Raw genomic sequence first — 17,480 nt, forward strand, 5'->3', positions numbered from 1 at the left:
CTTTCAGCAACTTGTTAAATTTCATAGGGTTTTCTTAGGCAAAGAGTACTCAGGCTGCAGAAATAATCCAGATTGACACCATTTTAACTGCCATGGCTCAATGCTATGGAATTCTGAGAACTAATTTTGTGAGACATTTAGCCTTCTCTGTCGGAGAGCTCTGGTGCCACAACAAACTACAGTTCCCAGAATCGACAACATTAGCCATGGCAGTTACAGTGGTGTAAGCCTGGATTATTTCTGCAGTATAGATGCAGCCTCAGAGGTGGTTTACTGTTACCTTCCTCTGAAATCTAGCCTACAGTACCTGGTATTGCTTGATGGCCCTCCCGCCAAGTACTAACCAGGCCTGACGCCACTTAGCTTCCAAGATTAGGTGGGATCCAATGTCTTTAGGGTGCTTACACAATATTTGACTTGACAGAGTACTCCAGAGGTTTGCTAGTGAATCTCTTATGGCACCTGTTGCCACAGATTTTCAAGCCCAGTGGCCATGCCTAATATAACTGGGTAATGGATTTTTGAACAGTTTAAGAACAAAAATAAAACAGTAAAGTAAGCCATTCTCTGTTGTGTGTGAAGTCCATGCCTATGCAGTTTATGTTGAGAAGCTAGCCTGCTTCACAGCACTGGGGATTTAAAGGGCCCATGATGCATTTTCCTAGAGGATTTTCTCTTGGAAAAGGCCAATGACGGGATTGAGAAGATTTATGCAAACCTGCACCACTTGGGTAGTGCTGAAATGTAAGAACTTTGCCATGATCCAAATTCCACACTAAGTTTGAATAAACAAGGCTGTTCTGCATAGAAATCTAGTCAAGCATCCCATGGACGTTTATTCCTGTCAGATGAGACTAATGAAGTGCAGGAGCTGGTTGCTAAAGATGAGCTGTACAGGAGGGGACACCTCATTAATTTGAAGGCCAGCCTTTGTTGTCCCAGCTGTCAAACTCCTGCTATATTAATGTCCTCTCTTGCCATCTCTGGTGCAGGATGGGAGCCTCTTTCCTCCTAGCAGGCCTAGCACGGCTGTTCACTTTGAAGCCGCTTCATTTTCATTTTCTGCCTCCTCGCTGTTCTGAGTTTCTTGGTCTTTAAGAAACTATCTTCTAATTGGTATAAGAAGTCTTCTATTATTCCCACCTGCAAGTAAACATAAAAGGATGTGAGCTGTCAAACAATGCGGCATTCACCTGCTTGCAGATAGTCAACATTCTTTGTGAAATGGATTACTTTCCTTTCAAAATGATAAAGATTGTATTATCATTCAGGCGCAGAACTCATCCCCCCAGAGGCCCATAGTATTCCCATTTCACAGATGGGAACTGGAGCCTAAGACACAATACCTAATTTCTCTGAAAGAAAAGGGAGTGGACCCAAACAATAGAAGACCCATGGATTGTATCTGTTGCTGCTTTGTCTATTCATTTTTGCTTTGGAAATTACTCTTGAAATAGACTTCATTCATTTTTAAAGAGAGACAACCTTGCTCAGGAATAGAGAACTTGTTATTGTGTACTTTCAAGTTGTTTCCAACTTATGGAGACCCTAAAGCCTATCACAGAGTTTTCTTAGCCAGATTTGTACAGAATGATTTTTTGCCATTGCCTTCCTTTGAGGTTGAGAGATTATGACTTGCCCAAGGTCACCCAGTGGGTTTCCACAGCTTAGTGGGGATTTGAATCCTGGTTTTGAGAGTCCTAGGCCAACACCCAAACAACTACTCTATTCTCTAGTGCTAGAGAATTTTGGGAACTGTAGTTTTGTGAGATCTTTAGCCTTCTCTGTTAGAGAGCTCTAGTGCCACAACAAACTACCGTTCCCAAAATTCCCTAGTACTGAGTCAGGGCAGTTAAAGGCAGTTTCAAACTGGATTATTTTTGCAGTGTGTCTTGGCCCTATTTGAACTAAAAACATTGCAACATAAGTTTTAATAGACTTGGTCTACTTCCGATCAGAGGAAGTAGACCAAGTCTGTCAAAGCTTATGCTACAATGTCTTTTGCTCAATTAGTCTCAAAGGTTCTGTAACATCCCTTTGCATACTGATATTCCAGACTAACATGGATATGTCTCTAGATCTCAAACAAGAGAGCTAGTCTTCTGTTTACTCTTGGGGGTTTCAGCTATGGTAAACCGCTAGTTTCATTACATTGCTATATTGCCAAAGTACCTTTGGCTGGAAGTCAAGCTTATTCATTGTACTTGAAACTGACACAGATCTGTAGGATATTAAAATCTCTTTAGAACAGTGGTTCTCTACTTTGGTTCTCCAGATGCTTGGACTTCAGTTCTTTAAAACTCTAGCGAGCAAAGGTTTCTGGGAATTAAAAGTCTGCAAAAACTGGAGAGCCAAGGTTGAGAACCATGGGTTTAGACCTGTCGTAGTTTGAACTCTGCATGTTGTCATGTGCATAGAGTCCTTGCACAGTTTAAAAAATTGGAACTTTTACAAGATTTTTTTGATCTGAGCTTTATGTGTATGTATATATATTTTCTGTTTACAGGATTGGGGAACTTCAGGTTGTGGTATTTCAATTATGACCCTCTGTGTTTCCCCAAATGGCCATGTAGCCCCTTCCTAGGATACCGTAGCCTGGTGGATTCTCAGCCTTTGCACAGCCCCCCTTCCCCTCGATTCTAGAAATATAAATGCTTCTCTTCAGCTTGGCAGGAAGAGGTTTGTTATATTTGATCCCATCCTTTTGTCTTTGTACCCAGCAAGTACTAGAATGTGGCCTCCTGAAAAAGAGTCCTTCAAAATGAATCTGGCCCTCAAGGTGAATGTTGTTATATCTGTGATCTATGGTGTCCAGTAAGAATGTTCTCTGGATAGTTTGTAGTAGATGCCAGCCACAGGTGCTGGCGAAATGTCAGGAAAAAACTCTTCTAAAACATGACCACATAGCCCAAAAAAAGTCAAAAAACCATGGATGCCGGCCATGAAAGCCTTTGATTTCACATTGTAGTAGTGTGTTTATGCAAACTTTTGCCTTTTTGCTCCAGGAGATGGCCAACGTGGCATAGTGCTTTGAGTGCTGGACTATCACTCTGAAAACCAGGGTTCAATTCCCTGCTTGGCCATAAAACCCATTGGGTGATCTTTGGCAAAATCATATGCTCTCAGTCACAGGGGAAGGAAATGGCAAATCTGAACAAATCTTGCCAAGAAAACCCCATGGCAGAGTCATCTTAAAAGTCACTGTAAGTCAGAAATGACTTGAAGGCACATAACAACAAAAAATGCATCCCACTTAAGATAAAACAGAAAACTCTTGCCTCATTTGACAAGTCATGCTGTTAGACCATGTATGTACCTGTATGTGTGTTCATGCATGCATACGGAAGCTTCATAATATATCTGTTATTTTCCTGATGTGGGATGGATTGACAGAAGTGCCTTCATTCTGCTTGTGCACACTACTATTGGGAATTTATCAAAATGCTGTCTTTAACTGGCATTGAAAAACAGCCACTTTAAAGGAAGGCACACCGGGAAAATTAATCTTGAACAAGTTTGCCTGATAAGGAGAGAATGCCAACAGAAGAATCAGACCTTCTGGCATTTTGCAGGCTGAAAATCAGTGCAGGGAGAAAAATGTGCGTTCCACACTGCCATGGCAAGAGCCATTTTTCTATTAAATCAAAATGAAGTTCTGAATAAATACATTTTCCTGAGAAATATCATTCACCAGAGGGCTCGGTAAAAGAATAAAGGATGCAAAACAATAATTCTTGCAGGTGCCATCCATCTTCTTCAAGAACAAACCAATAATTATTTTAAATAAGTGGCATATTGAAATGCTTATCTCCCTGCCCCCCCCCCCCCCAACATCATGAACAGCTTTAAAACAATTTAAAAGAGCATCTTACTATATACAGATTAGGGCAGCATCCAGGTGTTCCATATGAATACCTCTCCCCCCACCTCCAGCTACATATAGTCATCTTTCATGTTTATTCATAGGCATCACCATTCTCAGAAATGCAAATAGCCCAATAAAGTCAGCACAAGATAGCTGGAAGTTTGCAATTAATTATCCACTAAGCCACCACACTGCCTTCGTTCTGAGATATACAGGTACAGGAGCTCTGTTCTTCCTGGACTGCAAACAGCTGAACTCCTTTTCATTCAAAAAAGAAGTAAAATTAAATCAGTGCATCATTCTGCCATCAAATATGAATAATTGTGGATGTGGTTTGTTTATTGTTGCATCAATGTAATGAAGGATCTTGCATATATGGGGCTGTGTGTGCTAAAATGACAGTTGCTTAGTGAACAGGTAGCAGCAGGATGATTCTCTGTCTCAGACACAGATTTAATGTAGTGTGACTATCCATAATATCCATTTTCTCTCTTTCTGGTTGTCCCATATGTAACATATGGTACCTGAAGGATCACTTTATTCCCTAGGGTGTTGCCTGTTTACTTCAGATCTTCATCAGAGGATCCAGTGAAAGTGCCCCTTCCTTTTTACAGCTTACGTGGATCTGAACTCAGCACCAAGCCTTCTGTCGTGGTGGTGCCTTAGCTGCAGGCTGCCATTTCCAGACAGGCTGGTTTGGCAACCTGTTGGCTGAAATTTGCAGTGGTGGTGTTCCTGTGTGTCTTTAACTTGTTTCTGAATTATGGTGACCCTATCATGGGGTTTTCTTAGCAAGTTTCTTCAGAGGCGGCTTGCCATTGCCATCCTCTGAAGCTGAAAGAGTGTGACTTGCCTAAGATCACCCAATGGGTTTACATGGCCAAGCCAGGATTTGAACCCTGGTCTCCAGAGTCCTAGTCCAATGTTCAACCCACTACACCATACTGGCTCATTGCGAGGTGGAAAAATGAAATGTTACTATTTGCCCTTCTGTTTGTTACATTAAGATGAGGATTGCTGCTTTATTACTGTAGTCAGTGGTCCCCTCCCTTTCATGTTTACACTTTTGTTTTCAGTGTAATTTCAGTGTAATTTCTGTAAAAGATAAATATGTTTGTGAAACCTCTTGAGGGCTTTTAGGGATGGGTGGGTTGTGCTTTCAAGTTGCTTCCGACTTATGACTAAGGTGAACCTACCATGGCATTTTCCTGACAAGATTTGTTCAGAAGGAGTTTGCCTTTGGCTTCCTTTGAGGCCGAGAGTGTGTGACTTGGCTGAGATCATCCAGTGTGGATTCATACGCTGGTCTTCAGAGTCACAGTCCAATGCTTAAACAATCTCAAACCATGCTCTCTCTCTCTCTCCCCCCCCCCCTTTGGTAGGTAATCATATATCCCTGCTTGGGGTATATAATATTTGACATATATATTTACAGTTAATGGACAGCTTCAGAAGAAGATCAGGAGGCTGCTCCTGTTATTAAAAGGTCAGTTTAGTTCTTTAAGAAACCACACTCCTATCCTTTCATAAATATATCTTTTGTATCTGTTGCCTTTCCTTCTATGGATATGTTGGACTCAGTCTACTATTTTCAATGTGACTTGGGATTCCCTCCTCATATTCTTTTGAGTGGTGTGGAAACTCGTGAAAATTCAAAATTCTTCTATGCTAATTCTGAGTTCCCCAAGGCCAGCCATCGGCACAGAACAATACACATGCAAATCACTCCTGCATTCTCAGGCTCACACAGTATATATACATCCAATTTTTCCAGGCAAAACATTCTCTGAAGATGCTAGCCACAGATTCTGGCGAAACGTCAGGAAGAAACTTTTTGGGAACATGGCCACATAGCTCGAGAAACCCACAAAATCTATGGATGCCCACCATGAAAGTCTTCGACTTTACATTGTTGAGTGCACTTTGTTGAGGAAGCACTTAAACTTTTTTCCAGATCTAAGAGTAAAGGGACTTTTTGGAGAAATTCAATATTATCTGCCTAAGAAAGGGGCCGTTAGCTTCACGCAGGACAGGGGCAGCCTGGATCTCAAGGGAAGTTACTTTTCTGTTGCTAATGGAGCTGAAGTTTTATTACCTTGTCTTTTACTGCCCTTTGTCCCTTGTTCTCACATGGATGAGAAGGAGAGTAGCCTCTGCCTGCAATGATATCCCTCCAGGCCATTTTAACTGACAACAGAAGCACATCTGAGAAAAAAAAATGTAGGACTGTGACTGTAACATCCTTTTCTTCTTCTGTATGGGTTTTAAATATTGCCTGATGAAGAAGCTAGTGAAGCTTTGAAAGCTTTCATATTGCACTTTGTATATTTCGGATGGCCAAAATGTAGATTTTGTTGTATTTTGTCGAGGTCTTGAATAGAAAATATTGGCACCTTAGTTGGCATATCCCATTCCTGCCTTTGTCACTTTTGCCCTTCTTGCCTCATTCCTTCCACTGCTCTTCCTAGGCTCTGGGATGTTTTTGGGTGTCACCTCTTGTCATCTTTGCCCACATGCCTGCTGTTTGAGATGACAGATGTTGTAGTCCAACAACATCTGGCTGCCAAAGATAATTGCCTGTTATCTCTTCATATAAATATGTTGATGACATTTTCCCCTCTCAAATTTTTCACAAGGTAATTCTCCAACTGAGCTTTGAGTTCTGCCGTTTTGAGCACTATTTAGTCTGAGGTGCAGCTGATGCACGTGAGGAGCTACCTTTCCCTGTGCTGGGTAGTGTTTTCAAACTGAAGCACAAATATTCATAATGAAAGCAAGAAACTACCCCTCGCTCTGTAATCTTCAGCACATGCAGATAGTTTGGCAGTGCTTCATGATAATGTTTGGAGCTGGAGGGAAGACACTGTCACCCCATCTGCATTTTGCTTCTTGAAGCAAATTGCATCTTGAAGCAAATTGCATCACAGTGTTTCATGATAAATGCCTCCTTCAGACAGGACAAATCTGTTGGGAGATTCTGGTGTTTGTTGCTGTATTTCTTGTTGTTGTTTTAAAAAATCAATTCAAAAAAATTCAAACAATGTTTCTGTTGTCCTAGACTATTTTCTGGCAATTCCTAGCCCCGACTGCAACATTGTATTCCCAGCCTTGAGTGAGTTTCTTTTTAATTTTGAGATGTATTGGAACAAAAAAAAGGAAGAAGGATGTTTTGTTCTTTTCTCTTATTTTTAAAACAGTTTCAGTACATCCAGAACATGGCACTTTGGCATTACAGCACTGGTACTCTATAATAATAATAATAATAAACCTCAGGAGAAAATTTGCCTTCATAGCATTAGACTACTTTAGTAAGCCATGCCCCAGTATTTTTTTTTTAAAAAACACACCTTTGAAAGAGCTCTAGTGCAGAACCAAGCAATTGCAACAAAATGCCTTCCCAAAAGGATGGAATAGGTAGATGCAGAGGTGACAAAAACTAGCATAACATGACAAAAACCAAGGAGCCGTATCACAAGAAGTCATGTTTCTTAGACTGATCTGGAAAAAGCCTTAGAATTGGCACAGCTTCATTCCACCCAAGCACTTAAATTACTATTCTTGCCATATGGGAAGATGATAGCTGCTCAAGACTATATGATGTATTTCCCACCAGTAGCTGGAATGTCACGTGGAAGGAAGCATCTCACAAAATTACATTGTGGAATTATCGCTTAGTGTGTCTCCAAGAAAACAATAGGAATACAAACTTGACTCATTTAGTCACGCCACACTTTCAAAATGTAATTTATGGAGCCTAGTTGTTCCTATTATTTGCCGTCAAGTCAACTTCAGCTTATGGTGATCTTGTGAATTCCAAGATTACTGGTCATCTACCGCCATGCTCAGATACTACAAAATTAGGGCTATGATTGAATCAATCCACCTGTAGAATGGTCTCCCTCTTTTCCTGCTGCCTTCAGTTTTACCAAGCTTTATTATTGTCTTTTCCAATGAATCACATTGTCTCATGATATGTCCAAAGTACCGAAGCCTTAGTTTAGTCATTTTCACTTCTATGCAGAGTTTGATTTGCTCTCAGACCCACTCATTTGTCTTTCTAGCAGTCCATGTTATCTACAGAACTCTTCGGCACATTTCAAATAAATTGCTTTTCTTCCTGTCAGCTTTCTTCACTGTCCAGCTTTTGCAACCATATATAGACACTGGAAATATTATGGCCTGAATGAGCCTGACTTTGTTATTGAATGATAGGCCTTTATACCTGAGAACCTTAACTAATTCCTTCATGGTGGCCTTTCCAAGTCGTAGTCTTCTGAATTTTTGCCTACAGCTTCCATTTTAGTTAATGACTGAGTCAAGGTACAGAAAATCTTTAACTATCTGTGTCTTTGCTACCCACTTTAAAATAATCTGTGATCTTTATTTAATAGTGAACTATAACCCTGCTTTTGCACCTTCTTTCTTAACTTTCACCAGTAGTTGTTTCAAGTCTTTGCCGTTTTCTCCAAACAGCATGATGTCATCTGTGAGTCTTAAATTGTTGATGTATTCTTTCCTTGATTTTCATGGCTGGTTCTTCTGTCTCTAATCCCAAGTCTAGTCTAAAAAAGTAACATTTCCAGGTTCTGGAATAAAACTTTAAGTGGCTGATCATATTATCCCATCATTAGTGCTTCACATCAAGTTACAGCCATAGTATTTTCTATTTCTATCTCATCTATCAAAGCAAGACTTCAGAATAATCACCCTCTTGTTATGGCGTGTGAAGGTTTGGGAGGAACTCTTGGCTGCATAATTGATTTTTCTGCCACCGCTGCATCTGACAATGATCCTGCCATAGCACTGAAGCCAATCAAGCCATATAATTAAACTATATGTAGCCAGTCTGTGCAAGCAACAAATTATCATATGAACAGAATGGGGAGAAATAGAGACATACACCCCTCCGTCTTTTGACAACACATTAGGCGGGGGGGGGGGAATATTACAAAAACAGCTGCTAGGCAGTTATGGCTATAGTGCTTTTTCATGGCTTTTTACCTTTACATTTGATTTTAAAAGCAAATTCATGAGTGAGAACGTCAGCCCTTTCCCTCTTTTTCCCTCCTCCTTTCCTTTTTCAAGTTTCCCATTGATCTGCCATCGAAAAGAAGAAAAGCTAGGACGGCTGCATCTCCCTGGGAAATGCCAGCATTTTATTTTGTGTTTTTTTTCTTTGTGGGAAAGCATTTAAAGTGTGAGACCTGGATGTCAGGTTGGAGAGGCACAGTTGGCAGGTGGCAAGTGAGAGGATATCAAAGAGCAGGTCTTCATTGAAGCTGCCAATGCTACTGTCACAAGGATTGGGTGTTTCTGATGAAAGCATTTTTGACTTAAAACTACAAGGGACTGCTCAGAGGAAGAGCAGATATTGCCCTTTAAGTGACAGAAGTTCTGGTCTGTCTCCGATCATGGTCTGACATGTGCTTGGAGAATGCATAGGACAGGACCTTCTGGGTGGCAGCACCTTGTTCAGCCATTTTCCTGCTGCCCCACAGAAAGAACACAAATGCTCTTTGCTGAGGTTTTTGTTGTTTTGTGCTTTTTCTTGCCTTTTGCTGCTACTGCCTTTGGAAAGTTGTTCCTTTTCAAAATAGTTACTTCTAAAAGTAATGCCTGTGGCCCATCAAAAGCAATGCATACATAATTAACATTTAAATACACGCTATAGGTCAACGCAAGGATGTTTCAAAGAACTTAGGAAGCTGTCTTATATCCAGTGAGGCTATTTATCCACAAACTCCATAGATAAGTATCAGGCCATCCTTCATGATTCTGGATTTGGACTGTAAGACCCAGCAGCCTGTGCCAGCAGTGTGGAGTGGTGGGAACTGAAGTCTGGAGAGCTGCATGATTTCCACCCTGGTTTTAGCCAGAATTATCTCCTCCTCAGGGCCAGCCCTGCCATTAGCTGATAACAGGCAGACATGGAAAGAAAGCAAATTATATTTCATTCTTGTATTTGTATTGCCAAAGGAGGAAGGATGGAGTGCTTCTGCTCCTTAATTTGAAGACAGGGATGGCACTATTTGTGAAATGCAATGGGCTATTCTGCTAGGTTTTAGAAAACTGCTCTAATCGATTTAGGTTGCCTGGAATAGAACCTGGGATATTCTGTCCATAAAACTTGAATTCAATAGCTGAGGTATAGTCTCACTTGTGTAATGTTGTTGTGGTATGCCTTCAAGTTGCTTCCAGTGTACGACAACCTTAAGATGAACCTATCATGAGGCTGATAGAGTGTCATTTCCATGACTGAGTGATGTTTTGAGCCCTGATCTCCCAGAATCCAATACTCCTACGTACGTGTGTGTGTGTGTGTGTGTGTGTGTTAGAGCCAATGCACATGCAAAGCTTGCACTCAACAGCTGAGGTGCAATCTCAACACAGAAATAAATACATAAATATATATATTGTTGTTTGAAGATCAGTTTCCAAGCCTGGCTCTACCATGAAATGGAGAGCGGCAGAGGCTTCTGATGGAAGCTCTTGAGGACCATCCCAACATGGTCAAATGGCAACCTCAGTTCTATTTGGGGCGGAAACTATTAAGAGTAACCAGTGACATCATTAAGGTTATTGCCACTTAAGTGTGATAACTCATGCTGTCATCCCCAGGCACACAGCTGCCAGGCCAATGGTTTCTCACAAATAGATCAGGCAGTCATGGAAGACAAAAGCTCCGATCTACTTGTCACTGATGGCTGGTGGACCAGGTCACTCAAAGGTACTGTCTGTGTCCCAGGTTGTTTTGATCTACCTGCCTTATTTGCAAGTCCTGAAAGGGTCCAGGCACCGTTCAGCAAAGGTAGAGGCTTTTATGAATGTGGCATGTTGACATGCATCCTGGCTTGCCTCACCACCTCTGGGCAGGTGGACCAGGTGCTTTTCAGGATCTTCAGTCTCTGTGAGTCCCAGTCTACCTGCAGAGAGGTGTGGCCGTACACTCCACACTGGGAGGCAGACAGTCCCCTCTGAGGTGTCACCTAGTTTGGTCGGTATCCCCTGCACTGCCTAGAAATGCCTCTGAGAGCAACTGAGTCTTATATCATCTCCTTCAAGGCCAGTTCTAGTAATTGATATATTTCTGGAGTCCTGTGTTGTTCTGGTTATTAAAAAAAGTTATAATAAATATGGGTTTGCTGAAGACCCAAGAACACAGGAAACAGCCTTACATTGAGACAGACCATTGGTCCATCTTGCTCAGGGGTGTCAACTGTGACTGGCAGCTAGAGTTCAGGCAGGATTCCTTCATAGTCTTACTTGGACATGTCTGATGTCTCATCCTTATACTTAACTAGTCCTAGTCCTATTTAGCTTCCAACATCAAACAAGGTCAGCTACCTTCAGATCTCTATGGTGCTGTTTCCTATATTCAAATGTTTGACTGTTTCACTGTTGTTGCTTTCATTTTATCAGTGAGTGTTGCTTTTATTTGTTTTTTACACAATGGCATCCTACTTTAGCAAACGGCAAAATATATAAATTGCGCTCATGCTGTATATGGCTTCCAGTCTATGTGGAAGCTGCCCAGGGGAAACAACAATGGTGCCTGCATACACGCTTTTTCCCTTATGTGTGGGTGGGTGGGTGGTCCAGAACAGAGAAAAGGGTCCACTGTGTTGCAATATAAATACACATTAAAATATTGATTTTGAATCCCTCCATTTATCCCTCCATCCCCCTCTTCAGGATTCACTTGAAGGCGAAGAAGAGGCAGGCTGGGCCTCTGCAGTACAGGCGCTCTCTGTGCCTCCTCCGCGAGTGGCGCCTTTTCCTCCTCTTCCTCCCATCAATTGAACAAGGCACATTTTGTCAATGTCCAGTCTGACTGGAGTGTTCAATTGGTGGGAGGAAGAGGAGGAAAAGGCGCCACCCATGGCATTGAATAAAGCAGGAAGCTGGGATTTGTGGGTTTAAAAGGCCCAACTGGTCCAGGACATTTTTTAGACCCTCCAACCTGGGATTGTCCCAGTTTTCCGGGACGTATGGTAACCCTAACCAGGTACCAGCTCCTATCATGTCACCAGATCTCATGTTCTGGCCCTGATATCTCAAGGCCTGAAATAGTCCTAACATGGAAATCCTACAGTTGTAACCACTGTTTTGACAACTGGATTTCCTAATGAAGCAAATCTTGTTTGCAGAGCTTGGAAAAATTACTTTTTTGGTCTACAACTCCATTTCCACCAACATCTCACAGATGAAAACTAGGACATATACTGACAAGTAACATTAGACTGCGGTCAAAATGGCAAAATGTATTAATGAGGAAGAATACACAAGCTGGGAGAGGCTGCAACAGTTTGTTTTTGCCTATGTCTACAGGGAAGGGCAAGAACCTTCCCCTTCCTCTCCCACACTGAGTAAAGTGCAGCAAACTATTATTGCATTTTAAAACTGTTTTTAGCAATTGATGCTAACCTGAGGACAAAGAGGAGAAATGGGAGGAAGAGAGAGAGAAACTGAGACACTTTAAAAGCAGTTGAAAAACTGGGACAACTGAGCAGAAAACTGGGACAGGTGACAGGTATGCAAACAACCTCAAAATTACCAGCCAGCATAGCTAGTTTCTGTAAGTGGTAGCCCAGAAAAGAAAAAAAAATCTTTCCTCAATCTCTGTTTATTTGTATGGACTCCCTGCATGGGCCGAACATGCTACTTTCTCAAAAGGTGAGACCCTATGAACTAAATGAGCAACTTCATCTCTTAGGATGGCATCCAGAGTCAAATGCTTTGCTTGACTTTCTGTCAGCCTCAATGAACAGATGGTTCCTTCTGGAAGAGGCTTCAGGTACTTTTTGGCAAGCAAGGCCTACCTTCTGTGAGTGAGGGTGTCCCTTTCCACAAAACATCTGCTGTGTGCCATGGCAGCTTCAACGAGACATAAAAATTGAGTTTTTTTATGGAATGAAATATGTAAACAGATAATAGGCTCAGTGCAGTTTATTCCTTGTGCTATTTAATTTGATATTAAATCCAATTCGTTTTACGCCATCTATAAATTTTCCTTGGTGCTTCAGATTTTAGCACTGACAGCTCATAACTGTACTGCAGACATTGTCAGTTTTGGAAGCCAGAGGTTGATCTTGAGGGCTCGTGCAGAGTGGTCGGTGCCAAGAACAGGAGAAGGAAAGCATTTGTGGCATAAATAAATTGGTCAGACATTATGGACCAGCTGCGAAGATCAGCAGAGAAATTCTAAAGGTTGGAACAGATATCTTCAGAATGAAGTTGCAAGGTCACCTCTGTCTTTTAAAATTATGAGAACTGCACCCTTGTGCAGAAAGCATGACTTTAGTTTTTAGCTGATGTATGCAATTTGTTTGGCTGCCATAAGGACTAGAAACATAGGAAAGCATCTTGAAAACCTTTAATTTTTTTTTTATGGTGGAGAATAGAAAGTAGTTCTCAGCGTATCTGAGAACTAAATGTAGTTCTCAGCATATCCCGATTTTGCCATTAAATGTGATGCTGCAGCAATTTCAGAGAAAACAAGACCTCTTAAGAGTCAACAAGAGGCTCATGATCATTAGATTCCACAGGGGCAAACTGAAGAACAAGTTAAATTATTCATTCGCCGGAAATGAAGTCAAATAATCTGTATCTGCTGCTTTTCAATGATTGCTAAATCCTATTTTTATTTCAGTGGGCATTTTAAAATTACAGTACTGAAATTATGTGTCTTCATTGGTAATTCTTGGCATATTTCATTCTGCTGTTTAATTGCCACTGTGGATTTCTTGCTGTTGGTTTTAGAACTGTGTGTTATTTTTAAAAAATTCTGTATGCTGCCTTGAGTAGGCCACTTGGTGTAGAAAGGTAGGAATAAAACAAACAATATCCTGCTAGATCTACTAATCAGTTCTAAAAGCACTTTGAAAATGCAAAGGGCTTTACAACTTTTATCTTGCTTATACTCACCAGAACCTCCCATACTGCTTTTCCTCTTGACCATAGTTTACAGAATAGAATTAAACTAAAATTGCATTGGAGGCAGGATTCCTGTGATGACATTTCTTAGGACATTACCACATGAGGCTAAAAAGCAGAATTTTAACAGGATACGAGTGTTTTTGCTTGGTACTTATATGACAGCAGCATCCACACTGCAGGAATAATACAGTTTCACACCATTTTAAACTGCCGTGGCTCAATGCTAAGGTTGGGTTGTTCTTGTTGATTGCTGTCACACTATCAACAGCTCTGCTGAGATCTTACAAAATTAGGGTCATGGCTTCCTTGATATAGTCTCTCTACTTCTAATATGATATTCTTTTCCTACTGCTTTTTCAGTTTGCTGAAGGTTATTATCTTTTCCAAAGAGTCACATCATGTCATTACATGTCCAAAGTGTGACAATCTTAGTTTAGTCATCATGGCTTCTAGGAGAGTCCAGGCTTGATCTATATTGGTCCCAGTTATTTTCCTTTTTGGCAGTCCATGGTATCCGTAGAACTCTCCTCACACCACATTTCAAATAAGTTGATTCTGTTCCTACTGCCTTTCCTTACTGTACAAGTTGAGCTTCCCTTATCTGAAATGCTTGGCACCAGAAGTGTTTGGGATTTTGGTGTGCCTGTATTTGTATATAAATACATAATTAGATATCTTGGCGGTGGGACCCAAGTCTAAACAGAAAATTCATTTATGTTTCACATACACCTTGTACGCATAGCCTGAAGGTAATTTTGTACAATATTTTAATAATTTTGTGCATGAAACAAATTTGTGTACATTGAACCATCAAAAAGCAAAGGAGTCACTATCTCAGCCATCCATGAAAAATGTTTTGGATTTCTGAGTATTTTGGAATTCTGAATGTGAGAGACTCAACCTCTACATCAGGCGGCAAAAATATCTTAGGTCAACCCTGAAGATGAGGAAGGGAGAAGCCTCAGAAAGACTGGGACACTGGAAGGCTAGGGACGAACTTTATCCAGGCTGTTGAGTAGACAGATAATAGGAGCTGGGTTTTGTTCTTTTAATTTCCTGGCTCTGATGCCCATCCTCTTAGATGATCAGAACATGCCTAGAAGAGATGAAACAGCCTAAAGGTAGTGTATAAACTGACCCTCAGCATCAGGTCTTGATTTTGTCCTCTTTTTTTGGTGTGTGTGTGACTTGTTCATAAAGATCTTCCCATTTTCTGGTTGCCAAGGCATCTCTTGTCAAAAGGCTGTCGTTAAAGGGTATTTACATTCACTTTATTATTCCTCTTTTCTTTTTAAAATCCCCACAACATAACTACAGAGAGAAAGCACCTGTATCTGCCTGCACAACACCAAAGGAAGGAACCTTAAAGCACTTTTCATCCTCGTGCATCAGGAAAAAAAGATGAAAGGCATAATTCACTCTGTAAAATGGCTGGGTGGCCGACAAGTCAATTATTCTGCATTATATGTTAATTTCAAATTGACTACAGAAAAGGAGATGGCCTATGGTTCATTTAGCCACAGAGGAAAAGAGCGGTGCACATTTAACAAATACGCTATTATATTAGTCTGCAATAATGTGTGAAAATTACAAACAGTTAAATATTTTCTCTCCCTTTATGAAAGGCTATCAGGCAGCAACCAAGTGTCTTTCACAAGGTAACTGGATTAAGTTGAGTACATTGTACTGTGGAATTGCTCCTCAATCAAAGAGATGGATTTTTAAAACAACACTTTAGAGGGAATACTTTTATTCAGAAGAATTTTTTATTCTCTCCATCGTCTACCAAACAAGCAATAGTAAGTGGAAAGAGCTTCTGACTTTGCAGGGAAATATCTGTCTATTAAAAAAACCAAAACAAGACAAAACAAAAAACAAATCACCAACGATCTGCATTTGAAATGAATAGATAGCTTGTGGGTCATGGATGACCCTGTATCTACAAAGCATCTTAACATGGGCTGTGGGCTAGTAGAGAAAAGAGGAAAAGAAAGAGAGAGAAGGAGACTGTCAGCAATCTTTTAGTTAAAATGATAAAAAGACTAGTGACACTACAGATTTCTCTGCCATTCCCTCTTTGCAGAGAGCCCTGTGAATTGCAGTTCTTTGATGAAGAGTAGAGGGCTTGAATACAACCAACAGTTCTTGATCCAACTATAATTCCTAGGAGTCTTCGGAAGAAGGAGCACCTGGACATTATGACAGCTAAAAGTGCTATATTTTGTTATATGTTATGTTGTATTTTATTATTGGTTTCAATTGTTATGAGCCATTGTGAGTGGTATGAAAGCACTAGAAGGATGAAATCTATTTATGGCGGTCAAGAAAGGCAACGCTGGAAAAAGAAGAGGTCACAGAAGTGGAGGGGGGAAATCAGCAGTGCCAGGGGAGGGTATATATTGGGGTGCTACTATTGGCTGTGGCATTCATAGAACCCACAAAAGGCTTACACAATTCCTGCAAAACGGGTGATGTTGCATGTTTTTTTTTTAAACCCTTCATGCTGGCTGCAGAGATGTGTGTATCTTCAGATCTAGTTTGGCCAAAAGAGATACTCAGATCTGCTGAAAGCCACAATTTGTGGCTTGCTCAGTGCTAAAAGAAAAGAAACCTGCCCACACTCAGTATGTTTGCTGGCATTTCCCCGAGCATTTGGGAGAAATAAACAGGACCACACTTTTTTTACCCACCTCGATCCAATACAGGGAGAGGGGGGATACAAATAATAATAATAATAATAAGTAGTAGTAGTTGTTGTTGTAGTAGTAGTAGTAGTACCAAGCACTATGCAAACCACAGTGCCTCTTACACTCCATCTTTTCCCTATATTTCTTTAATCTGCTATAGGAAGCCTTGCTTTGATTTAAAAGCCAAAAGGACAATGGTTTCTTTGGATGAAGCAATACTATGAAAACACAGTTGTCCTATAATAAGCTGGGAAGAGCTCAAAATATATAGTAGCAATCTTGCTGGTTTGTTTTAGCAGCCCTGCAGTGGTGAGAAAACAATGTTGCACTACCTGGGTGTTGTGTTAACCTCTCTGCCTGATGCTATTTTCCAAGTCTAAGTTCACACCAAACAGCTATGAGACCCTAAGCCAAAAATATACTGTGCCATACCTATATTTTTTGTTTCTTTCATACTGGGATGAAGAGATTTCCAGGAATCCTTCGGAGGGACAATTTAAATGTTCATTTGCAAAGATATATTATTAGATACAAAAGGCAAGATTATCCCTGCCAAAGTTTTTCTGATTTATGTGAATGGTTGTGAAAGGTGAACATTGAGGAAAAATGACAGGAAAAGAATGAATGCATTTGAAATCTGGTGTTTGAGGGGAGTTCTGCAGATATTAAGGACTGCTGAAAAGACAAATTCATAGGGTCACCATAAGTCATAGCCAACCTGCTAGCAACAAACTGAGATAAGAAAATAGTGGAAAGCTTAACATACACCTCCCCTCAGTACTGATTGTTGCTGTTGTGTGTCTTATGGAGACCCTAAAGTGAACCTATCAAGGAATTTTCTTGGCACAGGGACGTAGCTAGGATTTTAGGAAGGGGGGGGGTCCAGACTAAGTGCCACCATTATAATAGGGCTTGGGTGCGGCGGCGCAGCAGCACACACCATTCATTTTTCTAATGGAAGGGGGGGTCCGGACCCCAATAACCCCCCCCCC

The 17,480-nt window shown here is 40.9% G+C and overlaps 1 protein-coding gene across 1 annotated transcript in view; it reads right to left on the reverse strand.

Annotated features, from left to right (window-relative positions):
• Window positions 1–838: 838 nt before the first annotated feature.
• Window positions 839–17,480, reverse strand: part of LOC121926243 (spermatogenesis-associated protein 16-like) — a 79,358-nt gene continuing 62,716 nt past the window's right edge. Inside the window, exon 5 of the mRNA XM_042459049.1 lies at window positions 839–1,143. Within this exon, the coding sequence (XP_042314983.1) occupies window positions 1,021–1,143 (123 nt within the window). The 3' untranslated portion in view covers window positions 839–1,020. The remainder of the gene's footprint in view (window positions 1,144–17,480) is intronic.

Source organism: Sceloporus undulatus, chromosome 3 (assembly GCF_019175285.1).
Source record: "Sceloporus undulatus isolate JIND9_A2432 ecotype Alabama chromosome 3, SceUnd_v1.1, whole genome shotgun sequence".
NCBI classification, from domain to species: domain Eukaryota; kingdom Metazoa; phylum Chordata; class Lepidosauria; order Squamata; family Phrynosomatidae; genus Sceloporus; species Sceloporus undulatus.